At 45.6% G+C, this 23,992-nt stretch overlaps 1 protein-coding gene across 3 annotated transcripts in view; it reads right to left on the bottom strand.

Moving 5' to 3' along the window:
* ZNF423 (zinc finger protein 423) overlaps positions 1 to 23,992 on the bottom strand; it is a 274,447-nt gene that overhangs the window by 143,764 nt on the left and 106,691 nt on the right. For all 3 annotated transcript variants that reach the window (XM_034426467.3, XM_034426466.3, XM_060682517.2), the window contains exon 4: positions 1,912 to 5,135. In XM_034426467.3, coding sequence (XP_034282358.1) covers positions 1,912 to 5,135 — 3,224 coding nt within the window. The remainder of the gene's footprint in view (positions 1 to 1,911; positions 5,136 to 23,992) is intronic.

Raw genomic sequence — 23,992 nt, 5'->3', positions numbered from 1 at the left:
ATGGCTCATATTTGAATTCTCCAAAGTGGTTCATATCAATGGGACTATCCATATTGTTCAGTGGTGGGTTTCAAAATTTTTTACTACCGGTTCTGTGGGTGTGGCTTGGTGGACATGGCATGGCTTGGTGGGCGTGGCTTGGTGGGCTTGGCAGGGGAAAGATACTGCAAAATCCCCAATTCCTCCCAATCAGCTGGGACTCGGGAGGCAGAGAATAGATGGGGTGGGGCCAGTCAAAGTTTTTACTACCGGTTCTCTGAACTATTGTACTCAAAATTTCCACTACCGGTTCTTCAGAACTCAAAACTCAGTTGCCAAGTATCTGAATTTTGATGACATGACTATGGGGATGGTGCAACAGGTTGTAAGTGTGAAAAATGGTGATAAGTCGCTTTTTTCTGTACCATTGTAACTCTGAATGGTCCCTAAACAAACTGTTGGAAGTCAAGGATTACCTGTATATGATATCTAAGGGAAAGAGTTGCCAGGCTGGGGCGAATTTGGTTTGGGTTGTACTTAAACTGACCCTAAATGAAACTGGTCTAAGAAAAGATCTTCTACAGATGATGATTTGCCTCCCGGGGACTCCGCAAAGTTCTGAATTGTGATCCACAATAGGGCTGACTGAGCACTTCTGAATTCCCATTTCCAATCTCCACATTAGAGGGTGAGCAAAGCAGAAAGACTAAAGAACATGGGATCACATGTTGTGTGGAGGGTCCCACTGTATCATTTTTCCTTCTTCAGAATTAGAAACGTTAAGAGGACCCAAAGAAATGGGATCCAGAAATTATCTAATTGCCTTCCCTGCAAAGAATTATTTCTAATTGAAAAATATCAGCAAGAAATTAATTATTGACCAAGATGTGTTGCTTTCCCTGTCCAATAATTTTTAGGCAGATGACAGCAATTTTTAGACATTTTTTCCCAACTCTGCCTAGAATTAGCTTTGGAGGAATAAGGCTTTACACAAATATTTTTAGGGTATGGCACTGAATTATCACTTAACCACGAAACAATCTTTATTTCCAGCAACTGATCCAGTCTGTAAATAAAGTCACACGACTTATCCAAAGAGCATCACCACTGCCATGGCTTAAAATTGAGAAAAGTTTATCCTTCAAAGAAAAAAAAAATGAAAACTGAAACTTATGCTGCTTCGTTTTTGCAATCAGGCATTCATACTCAAGTTTTTAAGAAGAATGACTGTTATGAAGGACATTCTCCCATCCAAAATGTTATCCAGTTTCACATAGAACTCTCCTATAAACAGAATTTTATGCACCAACCCTAAAGGGCTTTGAAAGAGCCAGATGCACACAAAAACATTTTCAGTATGGAGTCGAATGCAAGTTTCTTCTCCCCTGATGGAACCAAGTACAGGTAATCCTTGCTTAATGACCGGGAGTGGAATTTCCATCACTATACAATGTGATTGCAAAGTGCAATGTCACATGACCACATCGCTTAGTGATAGCAGTTCCAGAAGTGCCCCCAGCTGTCATTAAGCGAATGATGGTAGGTCATTAAGCAAGCATCACAATGATCATGATTTCCAACTTCCTGCAGGCTTCCCCACTAATTTTGCTTATGGGAAGCCAGTAGGGAAAGTTGCAAATGAGAATCAGGTGACTGCAGGATGTTGTATTGGTCAAAATTCTGGGCCAACTGCCAAGCACCCAGATTGTGATCACACGATTGTGGCGATGTTGTGACTGCTGGGAACTTCAGTGACCAATTGTAAATACCACTTATTCAGCACAATTGTGCGTTTGAGCGGTCCCTGAATAAGTGGTCATTCATCGACAACCACCTGTAGACACTTCAAACAGGTGTAAAGTTTTGAACAGAATACAGATTTGCATTCATCTGTTTGTAGTGATAGTTATGAAAATTTATGGCAATACTTACTCTGGGAATCGGGGATGTCTGTGTACCCTTCTTTTGGCCACTGGTTTCAGGCGTCAGATCTCGATGATCCAGCTGGAGGTGGCTCTCAAGCTCTTCGGCACTTTCAAATTTGACACTACACTCTGGACATCTCAGACTACCGCAAGGTCTTTCGCTAATGTCCGGTACAGTCAGGCCCAAGGACTGTCCGTTGGTGCTCCGAGCCATGCAAGCAGCACACAGTCCATATGGTAGACCATTAACATCCAGTTTCACCAAGTCTTGCTTGTTTCTGAAGTCTTTCAAGCATAGAGCACACTTGTAGAGTTTCTGCAAAGCCTGGCCATTGGGCGATGACGCGGCCGAGTTCCCTACCAATTTTTGCATATGGAACGTTCCGTGGATTTTCAGCTCCAGAGTCGAGGTGACTGTCTGCATGCAGACCACACAACGAAACCCGGTGAGGGAATTCCTAAGATCGGGATGCATCTGGCAGTGCTCGATGAAGTCCTCTTCACTTTGCAGTGGCATTTTGCAGATCCGACACGTGCCCGTATCCAAGCTCTTGCTGTGAGTTACTTTATGTTCTGTTAAGGTCAGGAGCGATGGGAAACGCTCCCCGCAAATAGGGCACATATAATGCTTTGCTGGACCCCGATGGGTCTGCATGTGTTCCCGGAGGCCGTTCTCTGAGAAAAAGGTCCTCGAGCAGATATTACATTTGTGACTCCCTTTGATGAACTCCGCTTTCTTCCTGGAACAATCATCCTCCCCAGGTCGGATGTTATGATCCCGCAAACGATGGTTCTGCAGCAGGACTTCCATGGTGTACGCAGCTCCACAAATATCGCAGCCGTACATAGGTTCAGAGGCGTCGATGTCATCCTCGCTAGCTTCGTGGCTATTGGACGTGTCTGGGTTTTTGATCAGCATGTTCGGGATATCTGTCGACTCAGCCTTCTTGCTGGCTGGTGTCATACCATTGGCCGTGCCATTCTCAGTGCCCGCATCGAAGACGCAATGCTTCTCCCGCAAATGTTTCTCGAGCAGAATAATGGCATGGAACGCCTTGCTGCAGAACTTGCAGTTGTATTTTTTGCTGTGGGTGGTGATGTGGCACTGCAGCTCCACCTCGGTGCTGAAGGTCTCCCCACAAAAGATGCACTTGTGCGACTTGGCCGGGTTCCCCAAATGGCTGTGCTTCACGTGGATCTGGAGGTCCGCCTCCTTCCGGAAATCCCAGTTACAGGCTGTGCAGCGGTACATTTTTTTCTCGTTGCTGTGCTTGACTGCCAGGTGCACTTGGATGGATACTTTGGAGTCGAAAACCTCTTGGCACAGGGTGCAATGGTACAAGACGAACGTATGCATGTCCAAAAGGTGCTTCTGAAGGTCGTCCACCGACGAAAACTGCTTGTCACAGCTCTCGCAGACATAATGTGTTGAGGTTGTCATGTAATGGACAGTGAGATGCTGCAGAAGAGAGTCCTGGGAGTCAAAATCTTCTTTGCACTGAGGACACGACTGCTTCCTTAACAGCAACTCCAAGTGCAACTTCAAATGGGTCTGGAAACTCTCAAAGTTGGAGAACTTCAGCTCACATTGATTACACGGGTATTCCCCGTTGGAAACAGAATGGACGCTAGCGGAAAGCCGTTGTCTTTTGGGGGAAGAAACTTCAACATCCGAAGACACTGGGCTCTGTTCTCCTTTGGACTTTTTATTATGTGCAAGTGGAATGTTCTTGTGGTTTTCTTTAATGTGTTTTGTCAGCTTGAGAATGGAGCCAAAAATGGGCGAGTTCGTGCAATACGGACAGGAGTAAACTTCCATAAAAGACTGGGAGGGTTGAACCACGGGGGAATCCAACTTCGAGTTCCCGATGTTGCAGTGAGTTTGCTGGATATGTTCAGTCAGAGAAGCTTCGGTGAGGAAGCCCATGGAACACTGGTTGCAAAAGAAGGCATTGTTACCATCTTGCGTTGTGGCTCCTGGCCCACAATGGGCGATACGGATGTGTTCCTGCAGGCTGTTGATATCGGCAAACATCTCTGGGCAATAGTTACAGTGGAAAGCAGAGATGTTGCTGAACTGCATCATCGGATAGGCGTGGTTTTTATGCACTTTCCGCACATGTTCGTTCAGGTTGTATAAGGTAGGCATGGATTCAAGGCAAATCTGGCATGTGTGGTTTTGCTGAGGTTTATCTGTATGGATGGTCTTCAGATGGATCTCCAAAACAGCAAGACTGTTGAAGTCACGTTTGGTACAATAAGGGCAGCTGTAGGCTACCTTTGACCAAGCCTGGCCTTCTTCCCTTTCCAACGATCTCATTTTCTTCTGTCCCCTCAAAGGTTTCAAGGTCGAGTCGGGCGTGGAGCCCCGTTCCACTGATGCACTGGAATCTGGCGTGGCGCTACTCATGGAGGCCACGCTGCCCAAGACGGGATCTGGGCTGATGCTGTGGTTGCTGGAATCAGGCTGTCGATGGCTATCTAGGTGGCAATAAACTTCTTCCACGGAAGAGAACTGCTCAGGGCACATGGGACACTTGTGTTTTTTGTTGGCATGAGCTTGGTGGATGTGGGACAGGAGAGAATTTTCATCGGCAAAGACCTCCGGGCAATGGATGCACTGCAAGTCAGCCTTTTCGGACAATTGCGGATGGCGGGTCATGACGTGTTTCTCCAGCTCTTCGGTCTGGCTGAAGGTCTCCTCGCAGTAGTCGCACATGAAGTCGTCCTTCTTGGCCTCCTTCTCGCTCTTGGCCAGGTGCTCCTTGTTCTTTTTGTGCGCTTGCATGTGGCTTTGCAGCGAGCTGGTGGAAGAGAACCCCCTCTTGCAGACCGTGCACTTGAAGGGCTTGCTCGAGCTGTGGGTCTTCAAGTGGATCTTGAGGTGGTCGCTGCGGGAGAAGGCCGCCTCGCATTCGTGGCAGTGGTACTTCTTGTCCCCCGTGTGCAGCTTAATATGCCGGTCTCTGCTCCTCTTGTGCTTGAAAAGTCGGCTGCAGTAGGTGCATTTGAACGGTAGCTTGTCGCTGTGAATCTGCTCGTGCCTTTTAAGGTAGCTCAGGCGAATGAAGGACTTATCGCAAAACTGGCAGGGATAGGGCAGGCCGGTCCCCCCTTCCTCCTCTCCGATGCCGAGATCACACCCATCTCCAATCATCTGAGTGGGTGATGCAACGTCTTTGCTGGAGGGAGATGAAGTTACCCAAGAGAGTTGTGGGTCGTCTTCGCCATCTGTAATGGGGAAAGCAGAAAGGAGATTAAAAACAATTCCCAGTGCATCTGTGAAAACAGGGACAAAGCCAGCCGTTCCATAACACTATGGCCCTTCTGCTACCACCGGCGGTGGGAGGGAGGGAGAAAAAGAGAGCCGGGGGGTGGGGGGGGAGAGAAAGGAAGGAAACAGAAAACCCACGCTGAAGGAAAAAAAAAAAACCTGAAAGAACCAACAGCACAACAGCTTAAAGGGATATTTGAGCAGAAGAAAAAGAAAGGAAATGTTCCCCCCTCTTGCACAAAACTGTCTCTTTAAAAAAAGAAAAACATAACAGAAAAACAGTTTCTACTTCCAGTTGCAGGAGATCACTACGAATGCAAACCCATTTCTCTTTTCCCCCCCTTGCCCCTCCCGGTCCTCCCCCCCCTCCAAGCAGGTTTAACACCTGTCTACTCAATTGCCAAGCAATAAACAGACAGTCAAGGAAAAAGAAGGCAACCAGGCTCAGAGTGACACAAACATTTCTATGAGTGGCTCCGGCTGCTGCATTAAGTGCTGGAACGCAAATCAATTTTTTTTTCTCCCCGCAGATATAAGTCAGAATGGATTTCAAATCATATTGGCTGGAAACAGCCGTTCGGTCCAAAATGTAGAAGACTAACAATTAGAGAAGGCATCCGGACTCTCTCTCCTTCACCCACACAGACCCACAGAGAATCACTTAAGAACCGTGCCACATAAGCAAGATAATATTTTTTTCCCCAAAAAAACTACTCCGTGGCATGAAAAAGCAATCCAGAAATGATGGGTCAAAGCTCAACGTGACAACATGTCCAGTGGCTTCCCAGCCACCAATAAGAGTTGGGGGATTTTCATTTTATTTTGCAAGCCGTTAAGAGGCAACTTCTTAAACCGATGCATCTAACTTTAAAGGTGCTCCATCTCTCCATGCAGGGAGGTAGTCGGGCTGCAGTGCCAACCTCGCGCCCTGTGTGTCTGCCAACTCTGCAGTGAGATGGCAGCCAGTCCGGCAGTAGCCGGAGATGGCAAGCATTTCCACAGTGTGGCGCCTGGGAATCTGTTTGTCTGGGGGTGGGGTGGGGGGAGGTGGGGAATTTTGCCATATTGTGGAATAAATAGATGGATTTGGGACGCTGATTTGATTTATCCAGGTTGAGTTTGTGCAGATCTTTTCCCTTGCAAAAGAAAGGAAAACGTGGGTTCGACTGGAATTGATCGAAGGACTGCTGACTCTACACAGCTGCACCTTCCTCCCCCAATCCAAACATCCATCACTACAATTGCTTTACTCTTTCTCAGTGTCCGTATTGTTCACAAATGCACAAGAACAATACGGATCCTTGCTCAACTCTTCCTAGTTGCTTCTGCTCTGAGGATCCACATGTATCGGTAGCACTTAAGACTTATTTATTTATTTATTTATTTATTTATTTATTTATTTATTTATTTATTTATTTGTCATATTTCTATGCCACCCACTCTCCGAGGACTCTGGGCGGCTTACACCAAAGACAGTATACTAAATAGCATATTGCCCCCTAACAATCTGGGTCCTCATTTTACCCACCTCGGAAGGATGGAAGGCTGAGTCAACCTTGAGCCGGTGAGATTTGATCCGCTGATCTGCTGAACTAGCAGTCAGCTGAAGTAGCTGCAGTACTGCACTCTAACCCCTGCACCACCTCGGCTCATATACTGCTTCAAAGTGCTTTACAGCCCTCTCTGAGCAGTTTACAAAGTCAGCATATCACCCCCACCCCCACCCCCAACAATCTGGGTCCTCATTTTACCGACCTTGGAAGGATGGAAGGCTGAATGGACCTTGAATGGATCAGGACTGAACTTCAGGCTGTGGACACAGTCAGCCTGCAATACCGCATTCTAACCACCATACCACAACAAATGGCTCCATGTATGTTTGTAATCAGCTATTTGCAATCCATTTCATGGCTACCAACTTCTTCAGGCACTTCATGTATTATCCCTTGCCTCTTTGCTTCAAAATAAGCTTCTCTGAGGAGGCCCCCTCCCTACCAAGAGTAGGCCCAAACCCTTTGACCTAATGGAACTGTTTCAGGGAAACTCAAGCAGAAGTGGACCTGGCTGGACAAGAAAGTATCAGGAGCTCCAAATCCCAAATGGTGGATTGAAATTGGACCCATCACATGGTCCAATCCAAGCACCGTCCCAACTGGAGATGCCTCTCAGTTCCAGCCTCTCAAGTGCAAGGCAAGATGTCCTTGACTCTCTGAGAAAGGAATGTTATTATGACTATATATCCCCCATACTCTACACAATCCCTCCTCCCAATTTCCCACAGCAAGAAATGTGGCAGGTCTGAAGGCCCAATGCAAAAGATGGCTTCCAGACCTGACAATAAGTTTAATCAGTGAATAAACACTCTTGGAAAATCCCAAAACAATGTTTGAATGCTTTCTGTGAGGCTGGCACAGCTGGTTTTGAAAATGAAAAGTTTAGCATGCCAAACGTTTCACCCCCTTTCTGTCCTTGAGCTAAGTCTTCTGACCACGTTCCTTGCCTGTGTGAGGCTGGAACAGTGGGAAGATAGAAGATGTCCTTCCCTGGAGTTGTACCGCAACTCTATACAAACTCACACCAAGGAGGATGTAGGCAGGTGACCTCCTTCCCCAAATCGCCACCCTCCAGCATCCTCCACCACTGTAATTCCCCATCGGTCTCCTTTGTTATTTACGGCTGAAATCGAATGTGCATTTTCCTAGGAGGAAGTCCAGCCGAACGCAGAGTGACCGACATTCAAGCCTGCATGCTTTGGACTGCGCTGTGACAGTGAAGCTCTTCTCGGCGTGAATGACAGGCCGTCATCATCTCAGCAGTGTCAAAATGGCTTTTGCCGTCAAAATGTATTACAGAGACCGTGTTGTTCCTTCTCCTGAGGGGTGGGGAGGTCTTTTCAGTTTTCTTTTCTGTGCTTTGAAACATTTCAGTGGGCAGGATTGGCCAGGCTCTGGGTGCCTTTTTTTTTTTCATGGTTAATTGATCAACGGAATTGTATATGAGACAGACAGACAGGCAGACCCACAGGCAGACAAGATGGAGATGGAGATAGAGATGATAGAGAGATATAGATAGACAGACAGAAGATGGATGGATGGATGGATGGATGGATGGATAGATGGGTGGGTGGGTGGATGGATGGATGGATGGACAGACAGACACACAGGCACACACACAGGCAGACAAGATGGAAATGGAGATAGAGATGATAGATAAACAGAAGATGGATGGATAGATAAGTAAGTAGGTAGGTAGGTAGGTAGGTAGGTAGGTAGAAAGAAAGAAAGAAAGAAAGAAAGAAAGAAAGAAAGAAAGAAAGAAAGAAAGAAAGAAAGAAAGAAAGAAAGAACAGAGGTAGAGACAGAGATGGAAGTTGAATAGAAATAGAGAGATAGAATGAATGGATGGATGGATGGATGGATGGATGGATGGATGGATGGATGAACAGACACACAGGCAGACACACAGGCAGACAAGATGGAGATGGAGATAGAGATGATAGACAGATATAGATAGACAGAAGATGGATGGATAGATAGATAGATAGATGAGAGGTAGAGACAGAGATGGAAGTTGAATAGAAATAGAGAGAATGGATAAATGGATGGATGGATGGATGGAGAGAGAAGAGAGAGAGAAGAGATAGAAAGATAAGGTGACAGATAAAGGTAGACAATGGAGACGGAGATAGAAGATACAGAAATATACACAATAAATCACCCTTTGTGTCAGGCGAAGACTTTTCTTCCACTTTGGCCATCGTTGAATCTGTCCTCCTGCAATTAGCTATTTCCTCATTCCTCCCCCCCACTCACAACCCTGCTAATTTTGAGCATAACATTTCAGCGCCCATTACAATACTATGCCTTTTCTCTCTCCCCCCTCCTGCCCCCCCTCCCCACCCCGTGTCTTCCTGTCAACTGATCTGGGCCCGGGTTATATCCACAAGCAGCATCCATCCAAGCTTCCTGTTTTGCAACACCTGAAGGCAAAACCAGGTAAAGAAGAAACGCCTGCCGGGGAGGACGCTTCTTGCAAGCTCTCTACGTCCCTCCTGCCGGAGAAGAGACACGCACGAGAAAGAAAGAAAGAAAGAAAAAATCTCTCCCTTTTGTTTTGAGGTGCCTAATGCATCATCCCCCCACACGCCCCATTTGTGCTGCTTGCGCCTGCGATCATGACTTGCACGGATGAGAAATTAAGCCGAACTCTGCCAATTGTAAATCAATGACAGAGGCCATAATGAGCAAGTTTCTAAACCTTGTCCTGGACAGCCTCTGTCAGCTATTGTCACAGGAGGCCTCCCCCCACCAACCAGGAAGGGGGAGGCCGCCTCTCCTCCCACCTACCCGAAGGACTTGAATTAATAGGCTCTTCTGGTTGGAAAGATTCAGCTGGCTGCCTGCTTGCTCCCTCGATTAAATTCAGCGAGGAAGGACCAGCAAACCACTGCACAGGCTTATTCCCACCTCGTGCCAGCTGGGGTCCTCCGGGGAAATTCAAGCTGCTGCTGCTGCTATAGGGGAGGGGGATGGAAGGAGGTCAGAGAGTTTTCAAAGTAGAATAATGGAATCATAGAATTCTAGGGCTGGAAGGGACCTTGGAAGTCTACTAGCCCAGCCCCCTGCCGTAGCAGGAGATCTTATTCCCGTGATGGCGAACCTATGGCACGCGTGTCAGAGGTGGCACACAGCGCCCTCTCTGTGGGCATGGGAGCCGTCGCCCCAGTTCAGTTCCACCACACATGCGCACGTGCCTCCAGCCAACCAGCTGGTCTACGGGTCTCTGCTGTGCATGCGTGTGTGTGTGCTGAAGGCCATGCGCGCATACGTGGAGGGGGGTGCTGAAGGCTGTGTGTGCATGCATCCATGGGGGCAGGGGGTGTGCAGGAGGTGTGCATGCATCCGCGGGGGCTGGGGCGCATGCACAGGGGCCATTCATGCATTGCATTTTGGGGGGTTCGGGCGCACGCACTTTGGGCACTCGGTCTGGAAAAAGTTAGCAATCACTGCCTTATTCCATCTTGGACAAATATTGTCCAGGTTTTTGTTTTTTTTCTTGCAAAGCTCTAGTGATGGAGCACCCACAACTAAAGGAGGCAAGAGCCTGTAGTAGAGTGGACTAAACACTGTTATTAACATCTGCTGCTTGCAATTTACTGCAAGTTCAAATCTCGCCAAGGCTCAAGGTTGACTCAGCCTTCCATCCTTTCAAAGGTAGGTGAAATGAGGACCCAGTTTGTGGGGGCAATAAACTGACTTTGTATAAATATACAAAAGTATGAAGGCTATTGCTTAACGCATTGTAAGCCGCCCTGAGTCTCTGGAGAAGGGCAGCATATAAATTAAAGCAAAAAAAAAAATTAATTGTAGAGACACAAAAAATGGCCGATTTCTCTCACTACATTTTCTTAAGTTTCCAAATGGCCCCAGCAAATGTTTCCCCATATGGTTAAAGCATGAAGAGGGTCTGCCCTTCAACACACAGGGGAGTCCTGGACTTACAACCATTTTTTAGTGACCGTTTATATAGACTTATATACTGCTTCCTAGCCCTCTCTAAGTGGTCTACAAATGTCAGCATATTACCCTCAACAATCTGGGTCCTTATTTTACCGACCTCAGAAGGATGGAAAGTTGAGCTGGCGAGAATTGAACTCCTGGCTGTGGGCAGGGTCTAGACAGACAGACAGACAGACAGACAGACAGACAGACAGACAGACAGACAGACAGACAGACAGACACCTTCTCTGAAAAGGGAAATTAAAATAATTAAAAAGGATTAATTCTATCAATAGAGACTACTTGGAAATAGGAAATCACAGGTTTGCAGAAAACATCTGTCGCCAGGAATTGAAAGGCATCCAAGCAAATTTGGAAAAGGGGAAGTGGGAAGGAAGAAAATGCAATGGAAATTTTACTTAGGAGGAGAAAGATGTTAAGCAGTTGATGAAGAGAAGATTGGTTGAAAAAAAAAAAAAGGAAGCGCAGGTCAAGGTATGTCCACAACAAACAGTCAATAATCCATCACTAAACAGTGCAGTCATTTAGCGGCTTAACGTTCGGTGCATTTTACAAGACTACCTACATTTATCTTAATCGCGAGAAAGCTAATTGCAAACAGGATGCACCCGAATAAACACCCTGCTTCCTCTCGTAACAAGAAGGTTCTTCAAACTGTCATATAAATCATACCGAGAACTCGTTTATCTTTTAGACTGGGCGTCAGTTCCTCCCCAAAAAAATTTTTTCCTCCAAAAAGAGAATTGAGAGGTAATGAAGATGAAAAAGATATTAGCATTTAGCTCTTGTACATTTAGGGGTACACTTGGCTGAATTAATTGATTGGTTTTACCCTGTTCCAGTGGTGGGTTCCTCCCGGTTTGGTCCGGTTCGGCCGAGCCGGTAGCGGTGACGATATGACGTCACCGAACCGGTTCTCCCTCCCCGCCCTCCCACCCTGCCACCCCCCACGTTATTCTTACCTTTTATTTAGTCCCACCCCCAATCTATTCCTGCCTCCTGAGTCCCAGCTGATCGGCTAGAAGGAAAAAAACTGTTTAAACTCTTGCCGCGGGGCTTCAAAGGGCCGCCCTACAGCTGATCATTGTTAAAAGCAAACAAATGAGTCGGGTCGTAAGTGCAAGGACTGGTTGTAAGTGCAAGGACCTTCCAGAAATGACTCTGACCAGCTAGCCACGCCCACCTAGTCACATAACCTCCAAGCCACACCCACAAAATAAGCCACGCCCACAGAACCGGTAGTAAAAAAAATTAGAACCCATCCCTGCCCTGTTCGTATGCTGCCCGGTGCTACAGGGGTCTCCTTTCCAATAATTATCCAAAATGAAACACAATACTATAAAAGTTAAAGGCAGGGTGGGGGAAAATGCATCCATAAAAGGACAATCATAGAATAAGAAACAGATTAGGGGACTGGAGGCGAAAACATATGAAGAACGGTTGCAGGAACTGGGTATGTCTAGTTCGATGAAAAGAAGGACTAGGGGTGACATGATAGCAGTGTTCCAATATCTCAGGGGCTGCCATAAGAAGAGGGAGTCAAGCTATTCTCCAAAGCACCCGAGGGCAGGACAAGAAGCAATGGGTGGAAACTAATCAAGGAGAGAAGCAACCTAGAACTAAGGAGAAATTTCCTGACAGTTAGAACAATTAATCAGTGGAACAACCTGCCTCCAGGAGTTGTGAATGCTCCAACACTGGAAGTTTTTAAGATGATGTTGGATAACCATTTGACTGAAGTGGTGTAGGGTTTCCTGCCTAAGCAGGGGGTTGGACTAGAAGACCTCCAAGGCCCCTTCCAACTCTGTTATTCTAAATCTCAAAAGCAGAGGAAGCCCAGATAAACTCATGATTTAAATAATTTGGATGAACGGGAAAAAAGTTTTTCTTCAACTGATGTTAAAAGCCCAGATCTGGAATTCCAAAGCAGAACTCAGAACTGGGAGTATACTACTAGTGAGTATAGCAGTAGTAATGTTTCCAAAGGGTTCCTGGTTTAAATCATAGCGGAACCAAAGGAGAGAATTAGTAATTGCAAATTCCTTGGTTCTGTCAGTTCTGGAAGATGAGGCTCTCAAGGGAATTGTATCTGTTTGATCTGATTGGACAAGTGACTGAATATGGAAGAGGACTGATTGATTGATTTGCAGGCAGTCCTTGACTTACGACCATTCATTTAGTGACCATTCGAACGGCACTGAAAAAAGTGACTGATGACCGTTTTTCGCACTCGCAACCATTGCAGCATTCCCCTTTCTCACATGATCAAAATTTGGATGCTTGGCACGTACTTATGACGGCTGCAGTGTCCCGGGGTAACACAATCCCTTTTTGCGACCTTCTGACCAGCAAAAGTCAATGGGGGAGGCAGATTCACTTAACAATCGTAGGACTGACTTAACAACTGCAGTGATTCACTCGACAAAGCGTAGCCGGAACGGTCGTAAAAAATGGGGCAAAACTCACTTAACCACTAAGCATCGTCTTAAGTCAAGGACTGCCTGTATCTCTTCTAAAGATCTGGGCTCCCCATTTTCCAGTGCAAAATCTTGTCTAGGCAGCTTAGAAAAGACTGTTCGAATCAGGAAATCCTTTTCCAAAATGTACACAAAAAGCAGCCTAATTATTACCTATAAAGTAGATTTGCAATCACACACACACACACACACACACACCCCTACCCTTCTTTCTCTCTTTCTCTTTCCCTCCCTCCCTCCCTTTCCCTCCCTCCCTCTCTCCCTCCCTCTATTTCTCTTTCCCTCTCTTCCTCCCTCCCTCTCTCTATCCCTCTCTTCCTCCTGCCCTCTCTCTCTCTCTCTCTCTCTTTCTCTCTATCCCTCCCTCCCTCTCTTTGTCCCTCCCTCCCCCCTCTCTTTCCCTCCCTCCCTCCCTCCCCCCCTCTCTCTCCCTCTCCCCCTCCCCCTCCCCTCGGGACAAAATCCTTGAAGTCTAGCTGGCTTGCATCCATGCACTGAACCTCCCTGTCAATCAAGGAACTGACTCACTGATTAAACTTTGAAACCCTTGGGTCAAGAGATAAATACTTCAAATCCAACTCGGGATAGAATCAGACCCCTTCGCTGCCCCCTCCCCATGAATTTCAATTTAGCAAGTTGCACCATCCTCCTCCATAAAGGAGGTGAAGAGGAGTGGAGCAGAGAAAAGTTTTACGTGAGGTTCAGAAATAAACTCAATGCTTTCAGGATTGGATCACTGTTTTCGCTCTGCTCCCTCCGGACTCGAAGAGACAGTATATTCTTCGGAGCATCACGGTTTGGGACCGCAAACAGCTGCACCCTAATTACATGTAAAGTGTACCAAAACATTTCCTTTTATCACAGACTGTAAATCTGTTAGCATCTGTCTCTCCTTTGTTTCTTCCACAAGATACAAGCTTGTTTCTACATTTTTCTCACCTGTAGCGGTGATTAAAATTCATTATAAATGAAAGGAGTGAACACTAAAACAAGTTCCTCTGTGTACAGTTCTAAACTCAAATTAGAAACAGCTGTTTGCTAATTCATGCAGTGATGTTTTGCCGTGCTCTGTGAATCAATAATAGCTCAGCCAATTCCTATGGAAATTTTCAGAATTATCTGCGTATTTTTATACATACGTATGTACAATGCACCCCAGTTGCAATGTAAGGCTGTGAAAGTTGGACCATAAGGAAGGCTCAGCGCCAAAGAATTGAGGCCTTTGAACTCTGGTGCTGGAGAAGACTCCTGCGAGTCCCTTGGACTGCAAGGCCATCAAACCGGTCAATCCTAGAGGAGATCAACCCTGACTGCTCTTTAGAAGGCCAGATCCTGAAGATGGAACTCAAAGACTTTGGCCACTCATGAGAAGGAAGGACTCACTGGAGAAGAGCCTAATGCTGGGAACGATGGAGGGCAAAAGAAGAAGGGGACGGCAGAGAACAAGGTGGCTGGATGGAGTCACTGAAGCAGTCGGCGTGAGCTTAAATGGACTCCAGGGGATGGTAGAGGACAGGAAGGCCTGGAGGAACGTTGTCCATGGTAATCTGTAAAACTACTTTTATTAAGATTGGCTATAATAACTTGAATTTTTTTCAAGTTCGGTTATGCTCTCCTTCTCCAACTCCTCCTTATACTTCAACGAATCAGGGAGCTGTCTGTTCAAGCTACTTCCAAGAGTTAGTGGGCCATTCTGGACTTAAACACCTCCGGGTGGGGGGAGGCCATTTTTGCCCTCCCCAGGCTCCAAGAAAGCCTCCGGAGCCTGGGGAGAGTGAAAACCATACCCACCGGTAACCTTTTTGCCGTTGTGTGCCAAAAGAGGGGGGGAGCATGGGGGGTCACGCCCGCATGCGCAGGGGTGCAGGGCGTGAGGGGCATTGAATTATGAGTATGGGCACATGCGCGCGCAACCCCCCCCCCCACGCTTTTGGCACACAATGGCAAAAAGGTTAGCCATCACTGGTATAGAGTCTCCTATTTGAGTTGGGGGTTGGACAGAAGACTTCCAATGTCCCTTCCAACTCTGTTATTCTGGGAAACAGGCCACTCACAAAACACCCACTTCTTTGTTCTAAGTCCCACTTCAACTGTTTCTCGAAAAACCTGCATTTTCCTGTTGTAAAAATAACAACTGAGAAAGGGCTAAGATCAGCCAATTTGAGCGTGGTGACTCTTACTAGCCCCAGGATATCCCACCCCCCCAGGAGGCACTCAACCCCTCTAGGAATCTCCATCCTTTTGTCTTTTTTTTCCCCAAACAGGTGAATACACTTTCAAACAAAGACCTGGATTGCAGGAGCCCTCCATTTTTTATTTCCTATATCCATAGGCTTTTTATTGCTGATGGAATCTGCCTGAAGCTCAGAGACATTTGTGAAAAGAAAGGAGGAGGAGGAGGAGGAGGAGGAGGAGGAGGAGGAGGAGGAGGAGGAGGAGGAGGAGGAGGAGGAGGAGGAGAAGAAGAAGAAGAAGAAGAAGAAGAAGAAGAAGAAGAAGAAGAAGAAGAAGAAGAAGAAGAAGAGGAAGAAGAAGAAGAGGAAGAGGAAGAAGAAGAAGAAGAAGAAGAAGAAGAAGAAGAAGAAGAAGAAGAAGAAGAAGAAGAAGAAGAAGAAGAAGAAGAAGAAGAAGAAGAAGAAGAAGAAGAAGAAGAAGAAATAATGATTATAAATAAAAGTAAGTCAGAAACTTGGCTAAAAAAGATGTCTGCAAGGTTGTTGGACATCACAATGCTGGTGGCCCTCAAAATACTGTGCTAGATAAAGCAAGTTCTTACATTCCTAATTTTCAATCCATTAAAAAATGCAGTGGGGATACACAACCTATTTTGCATGTATGAAATCTAGTCTGAATCAAAATATCAACTCTTTTGGGCCGATAACCCTGGAGAGGATGACATTACATGGATGGAAACCAAATTTGTTTCTTATCAACCACGAATAGAAAAGCGGGCCATAAAAAAAATAAAAGGATGAGGAAAGAAGAGATGTTGCGTTCCAGAAATATATAAAAAGAAACCTTCAGGAGAAGTCCAGACTTAGAATGGATAAGTGGTCTTTCCCCCCCACCCCACCCCCAAAGAGAACTGTCACTTTTATTGATAAACTATCTAGAAAGGAAAAACAAACCCCAAATCTCTGACGTTTGTATAAGATTCATTTTCTTCTGAAAATCTGAACCAGCTTCATACAAGGTCCATGATTTGGGTACGTGAATATATGCGTAATTTTGGGGGGGTCATGTTTAAAGGTAAAGGTTCCCCTCGCACATATGTGCTAGTCGTTTCTGACTCTAGGGGGCAGTGCTCATCTCCGTTTCAAAGCCGAAGAGCCAGCACTGTCCGAAGACGTCTCCGTGGTCGTGTGGCTGGCATGACTCAACGCCAAAGGCGCATGGAACACTGTTCCCTTCCCACCAAAGGTGGTCCCTATTTTGCTACTTGCATTTTTCACGTGCTTTCGAACTGCTAGGTTGGCAGAAGCTGGGACAAGTAACAGGAGCTCACCCCGTTACGCGGCACTAGGGATTCGAACCGCTGAACTGCCGACCTTCTGATCAACAAGCTCAGCGTCTTAGCCACTGAGCCACTGCGTCCCATTTGGTCATGTTTATGTAGTGTATACTGGAGGTGGTGACCTTTTGAGAACTTTATGCAACGAAATTTCATTTTAACGCACACCGATGGGTGTACATTTAAAGGGACAATAAAGTTATTCTAAGTCGAAGTCATGATTTGGGGCTTTCTTGTTGAACAGGGATGAACCAGCCTCCCGCAATCTGATGACACATCTCACACGGCCTCACAAAACCCTTTGCCAAAGAGGCAGCTTCCTTTCTTTGAAGAGATCTCTAGTTTCTATGACGGAGTGAATCAAAAATACATTGCAAGAGTTCTCAGACAAGCCATTTGTCGTCCCCCCCCCGCCTCCCACCCTTTTCTCTTTTCAAAGATGGAGCTCCAATGACAAGTGCAATCCTTCTTGAGATGATGTTATATCTTTGTTGTAATACAGATGAAATCGGTGTCACAATTCCCAGCTGAATCCCGCTTATTCATAGCTCTTTCCTTGCTTGGAAGTGAGACAGGAGTCCTGGACCCACCTCAAAATCTGTCAGTCATGACAAGGTAACAAGTTAATAAATCAGGAGACGTGTTAATTGCCTTGAACAGATACTCATGGATGACAGAAGCAAGTGTTTTCGAAGGGTGGAATTCCTAGAATTTTATGAATATCGTTTGTGGCGCTGTCAGCCAGATGTTCGGGCTGAATTTGGTATTTTTATCCGCCTATCGAGTCCTTCCCAAGGATCTGGGATAGGCAGATATGGATGCTGATGTCTTTTGCACATTACAAACTCAGTGATTAAACAAACATGGTTAGGAAATACTTGAACAGCCTTCACGATTTCTGACCTTTTTGTGTTTCTTCTTGTTAGCGCTTCAAAGAAAGCAAGCAAGCTCAGAGAGCACCAAGGACCCCTCATTTCAACAAATGTTCTCCTTTATTGATGTTGATCACGGATCAAACTTGTTATTCCAGTTTTCTAACACATCCCAAAGAGCTAGAAACTGGGGAGGGGAAAGTCGGAACGCGGACAAGAGTCCCACTGTTTTACCACAGGAGACATCACTTTCCACCATGTACATTTTCGCCTCAAAATGATGCCCAGGAATGTAATTGTGTATCTTCCACAAGTTAATTTGCTCTCTCACTTAGTGCATCTAATGGATTAGTCCAATCATCACTAAGCTTTTTTGGGCAGAGACGGGAAAGGGGAAGAGAAGTCAAATTTTTACAAGCATTTTACGTGCTCCAAGATTATTGCAAAGAATCTACTTATTGGACTGTTCCTGGGAAGCTACACTTAAGCTATCTGACTAACAAGCTGCTTCCATTTAAAGCATCTCCTCCACAATTATAAAGAGAATAAAAGGTGGCCCACTGAAATTCCCACCTTATAAAAATACATTAAAAAGGTAGGTTGGAAAGAGAGGGACTGAAATGGGAGCTCGGAAAGCTTTTGTGCAGAAAATGGGAGGGAAAAACGGCACAAAAGGACTCGCAAAACTTCCTCCTCTCTATGTAAGTGCGTTGCCTGATTACATTTGGTGAAAGTACACCTTGATGATGAAAAAATATATACATATCTGCAAAAAGCAACTTAAAAGCATAATTTTCTTTACAGGCATTTCACTTCAAAATTCTTCTTAAGGGGATCAAAGCAGAAAATTAAACACACCTACAACACACATTTCCAGCGTACAGCTCAGTGGTGGGTTCTTTCCGGTTCGGCCCGGGATGTTTTTTCTGTGTCATATATGACACAGGGGGGTATATGCAATAATGTTTATCTTTTGAGAGCTGAATGCAATGAAATTTCATTTAATGTATGCTGATTAATGTACATTTAAAGTGACAATAGAGTTTCTATTCCATTCCATTCCATTCCATTCCATTCCATTCCATTCCATTCCATTCCATTCCATTCCATTCCATTCCATTCTATTCTATTCTATTCTATTCTATTCTATTCTATTCTATTCTATTCTATTCTATTCTATTCTATTCAAACTGTTATTCACAATTTAGCATGACTTAATAATACACCATGGCTACGACAAAGTCAATGGAAATATCATTGTACATGATGGTCTCACCCTATTCTACATTAGTCAAACCCCCCCTCAGATACATGCCTAGGTGGAGACACCATAATAAGAAGAGGTTTTTTTGGGGGGTGGGGAATGAATTGGTCCAGGAAAGAGCAAGAAAGATGATCTGAGAAGTGGACATGACATTCTATGAAGGCAGCCTGAAGACCTAGAAATGTTTAGTTTGGTGAAGATAGGATGAACACGACAATGCTCTTCAAGGTCCTGAAGGGAAGACAAGGACCAGTTTTTCTAGTATTCTAGGTTTTCAGGACACAGAATTGTGGGATTAAGCTGCAGGATAGCCAAGAGTTTGGTTGAAGAGTGGGAAAATAAACTGAGGAGGAGGAGGAGGAGGGCAGGAGACGACCACGAAGATGGTCACTGAGATGGCACCTGCTGCTTTGAGCCAAGATGTCTTCTCTTCCCACCGCTACACATCACAGCCTCCTCCACCATCCTTCCCCTTGGAGCAAATTACAATTAGCTGCTGTAATCAGTCCTTAATGGTTTAATTCTCCCGAGCCCCGGCAAAGTAAAGGAAAATCACACCAGAGAAATATTGAGGACAATGTCAGCTTATCGTACAACAAAGGCCCTCGCTTAATAGCAATCCTTTAAAATCCCGTCAAGGTTGAAACTCCGATGCGGAGGAAATGGGGCAGCTGCCACCCCAGCATTGTACCTAGGCATGTCGCAAGGAACGACTGTTATTCGTCTGCCTGATAATCTGAAATTTTTACAGAGTTTCTTTCTTTCTTTCTTTTTTCTTTTTTGAAGCCCAAAGGGAGCTTTTTCAAAAAAACAGCTGCCGGCTCCGTAGCATCTCACATACTTTCTATCATCTATCACAGCCCTACTTGAGTATTTGGCTTCTTCCTTTCTTTCTTTCTTTTTTAACACCAACTTTTACACCTGTAAAATTGGTGTCTTCTACATTAGCCTGCCCCACTTCCAGAAATGTCGGGACTACAACTCCCAGAATGCCCAGCAGCGCTCAGGGTTGACTCCTGGCAATGGCCTGGACTAATCCCTGGAGTTTACTTAGCAACGTTCTGGAAGTGGTTTGTCATTGCCTTCTTTCTAGAGTTGAGAGAGTGTGACTGGCCAAAGGTCACCCTTAGCTTCGTGCCTAAGGCAGGACTAGAACTCTCAGCCTCCTGGTGATTGGCCCAAAGTCATCCAACTGGCTTTCAAGCCTAAGGCGGGACTAGAACTCACAATCTCCCAGTTTCTAGTAGTCCCAATTGGCTCTCTTTGCTTATAATGTACCTATTTAATTCATTATTACATTTCTATCCATTCCAACGTTGCATAAAATCACCAGTATATCACCCTGGAGTGGGCAGTTAACTTCTTATTCATAATTCATGTTATGTTTCCACACTCATAGCTCCATCCCATGCTACTTCTAGCACAATCACCAGAAAAATAACAAACACAAACATTCACCCTATAATACTAGTTACACACACATACAAACAGACTTTTTGCTCTTTCAGTATTTGCATGTATTAAACTAAAATCCAGGGCTTGGTACGCCTTTACCAGCAGCGTTGTTGGTTTGTTGGTTTGTGTGTTATCAGGGAAAATGATGAGAAATGCCCTGGGCCAGATACTCCAGCATAGCTGCCTGCCCTGGCCAACTACTTCACATATGACGGGTGGCCACAATCCCAAGAGATGCTGACCCTACGCAGAATAATGGGAATAGCTGATTTCTTGGAGCTGTCCCTGGTTAATGATCCCATTTCTCCATGGAAACCCACATCCTGTCTAAAAACCATTCTCTCTCTCTCACTCACTCGCTCATTAATTTAACCTTCTTTGAAAATTATAAGTCATTTGCTATACCAGGTCTGCCGAACTGTGCTCCATGCAGCCTGACCTATTAATAGCAGCGGTGCTGAACTGTGAAGTCACGGCATCAATAATCAGGTTTGTGGTTGAGACACACCTTCCATTGTGGTTTGATTAGGTGACTACGTAATTGAGCTTCGGGGCTTAAGTGGGTTGAGAGGTCCTGGGTGAGAACAGGAGGATATCATCAAGCTTTCAGCGTCCTTCGAAACCTTAGCTGTTCTCATATACAGGTAGTCCTCGATGTATGACGATTGGGATCAGAGTGTTGTGGTCCGCCAGCAGCCTGCGGACCTGGCAGCAGAGTTGGACAGTGAGGAGGCTGGGGAGGACAATGGGACAGTCCTGGAGTCTGGGGAAGGCCCGGACGAGGGCTCTGCATTGGAGGCAGAGATGGGGCCAGGACCATCTGGGAGTTATGCGCGGACTCCGGAGCCTCCAGAGGCGGACAGCAGAGAGGCAGAGGAACAGGAGGAGCCTGTTCCTAGTGCACACATGCAAAGAGCTGCCAGAAGGCAACAACAGTTGAAGCAAAAAGGACAACTCAGGAGTTAGGCCAGGAGATGATTGGCCACCCCCATAAGGCTTAAAAGAGTAGCAACGAGCCGTTGGGTTCTTTGTAGAAAAGCAACATTGATTCCAGTGCTTCTTGTCAGCATCTCTTGAACTTTGTGGGGGGTTTGTCAAGAAAAGCCTTTGGCAGGTTGCCAAAGACATTAAAGGTTGGTGATAAGGCCAACAGACTGGTTATGAAGAATTTGTTTTGGACTAAGCTGAGAATGAATTAATTCTCAGCTGTTTTAATAAAATAAGTTTGTTGAGGACTGAATTGTGTTTGGTAATCACTACCAGAAGCTTCTTGGAGGAGAAGCAAAACGTCTTCAAAGAAAAAAAAGAAAGAAAGTCCAGTTGTCTCTCGAAAAAGCACCTTTGGGACAACCAAACTCCAAGATTTTAATTTTAAATATTTTTTAAGGAGGAAGTGACTACAAGGTCAATGTTGTAAAACTTTTTCTTAAACATCCAGTTCTGATCTGGAAGATGCCATTAGTTAGGCAAAGAAACTGAAGGGGTTCCTGAAAACATTCCAGAGAAATGTTTGCATTTGAAGTGGATTATTTAGACTTCAGTTGTAGAAGGAAACTTTTTAAAAAAGTTTCCAGTTAAAAAGTCTCCAGTAAATTTAGATTATATTAGTAAAAATGTCCAGCCAGTACTGCAGGCTTCTGCTGACCGCCAGCTGCCAGAAGTTCAGCAGTTTGATCCTGACGGCCTCAAGGTTGACTCAGTTTTCCGTCCTTCCGAGGTGGGTAAAATGAGGACCCGGATTGTTGGGGGCAATAGGCTGACTCTGTAAAGCCACTTAAAGAGGGCTGTAAAGCAGTATATAAGTCTAAGGTCTATTGCCCTTCCTTCCTTCCTTCCTTCCTTCCTTCCTTCCTTCCTTCCTTCCTTCCTTCCTCCCTCCCTCCCTCCCTCCCATCCATCCATCCATCCCTCCTTCCTGACACAGTGGTTACAATGCAGTATTGCAGGTTGATTCTGCCTACTGCCAGGAGTTCGATCCCAACTGACTCAAACTTCACTCAGCCTTCCGTCCTTCCGAGGTGGGTAAAATAAGGACCCAGATTGTTGGGGGCAAGAAGCTGACTCTGTAAAGCCACTTAGAGAGGACTGTAAAGCACTGTGAAGCGGTATATAAGTCTAAAGGCTATTGCTGTTGTTATCTTGGTCCCTCTTCTAGGAAGTAACTCAATCAGCGGGAGAAAAAAGAAAAGAGTTTTGTTTGCAGGGTTAATGCCCAAGCATAATTAGGACCGGGAAGAGAAGAGCTCCTTCCTTCCTTAATTAGAAATCAGAGGACGATGAGAATCGACATCTGTTTCTGTTGGAGTTTTTGCTCAATGCTGGAATTCTCCTTAATAAACTGAGATATTCTGGGGCTGCCTCAGTTAGCGGTTGGGTGCAGAAGCCGTACTCGGGGGGGTAGACAACTTAATGCGCCTGTAATTATCATGTAATTATTTTGTAATGGGGGATCAGGATTTTTCCATCTCTGGCATTTCCCCCACAAAACTTGAAAACATTCAATGCAGACGTGCAGACGATCCCAGATCAGAATCCAGGTAGGCTCCGTTCTATACTGCAGGTAGTCCTTGACTTACAACCGTTTGTTTAGGGACCGTTCGAAGTTACGGGATTGAAAAAAGGGATTTATGGCTGTTTTTCCTCACTTAACGGCCCTTGCAGTCACGTGATCACAATTAAGGTGCTCGTGGTCTTGAGCAGAGGTGGGTTTCACATAATTTTACCACCGGTTTGCCGCGCACTGAAAATGTGCGTGCACGGCTTACGCACATGCGCACGGCCTTCCTTGCATGTGCTTTGCTCATGCGTGTGGCTCGCACACATGCACGCGGCTTAGAAAACATGGTTAAATAGAACGGCATAGCGCCAGGGTGGGTGAGCGGCCGCCCGCAGGTCACAACTACTGATTCGCCCGAACCGGCTGAATACCACCACTCGTTTTGAGGTAAATGACTCACATTTATGACGATTGCAGCCTTGAAGGCTCATGTGATCCCCTTTTGCGATCGCCTGTCAGGCAAAGTCAACAGGGAACCCAGATTCACTTCCCCTCTGCCAGGATTCGCTTAACAAGCGTGGTAAGAAAGGTCGTAAAATGAGGCGAAACTCACTTAACCACTGTCTCACTTTGCAACAGAAATGTTGGGCTCGGCTCTGGTCGTAAGTCACAAGGACTACCTATAGAGGAGTTTCCTTTCTCCCCTCCACCGTTTTCTCATCCCCCTCTTCTCTCTCTCTATGCAAATATTTTGAAACGCTTTTCATGGCAAGTCTCTTCAAGTTAAACAGAATAATTTAATCGGATGCTGTTGAATATTTATCGGAGTCCTTGTTGGCAAAATTACTTTCCAACACAAGTGTCAGGTGAGTCGCAATTATCATCAAATTGAGTACGCACAAATAATGGATGGGTTTTTTTGTCTAAGGAAAAGCACCGACGACTGTTTTGTAAAGGCAACGTTTTAGGGAAATGAGGCTGCTACTCACCATTAAAACAGCCTTTTAGTCTCTGTCATTTAATTTTGAAGAAAAAGGACAACAAACATTTGACAAACTTAAGTTTCCTTAAAATTCCAGATGGGGGCAATCATAGAATCACAGGGTTGGAACCTGGAAGGGACCTTGGAGGTCTTCTAATCCAGGGGTCTCCAACCTTGGCAACTTTAAGCCTGGCGGACTTCAACTCCCAGAATTCCCCAGCCAGCAAAGCTTCTGGG

This window comes from Pantherophis guttatus, chromosome 11, assembly GCF_059756535.1.
Source record: "Pantherophis guttatus breed Tessera chromosome 11, ASM5975653v1, whole genome shotgun sequence".
Lineage (NCBI taxonomy): Eukaryota > Metazoa > Chordata > Lepidosauria > Squamata > Colubridae > Pantherophis > Pantherophis guttatus.
This window is presented reverse-complemented; position numbering and strand designations above follow the sequence as displayed.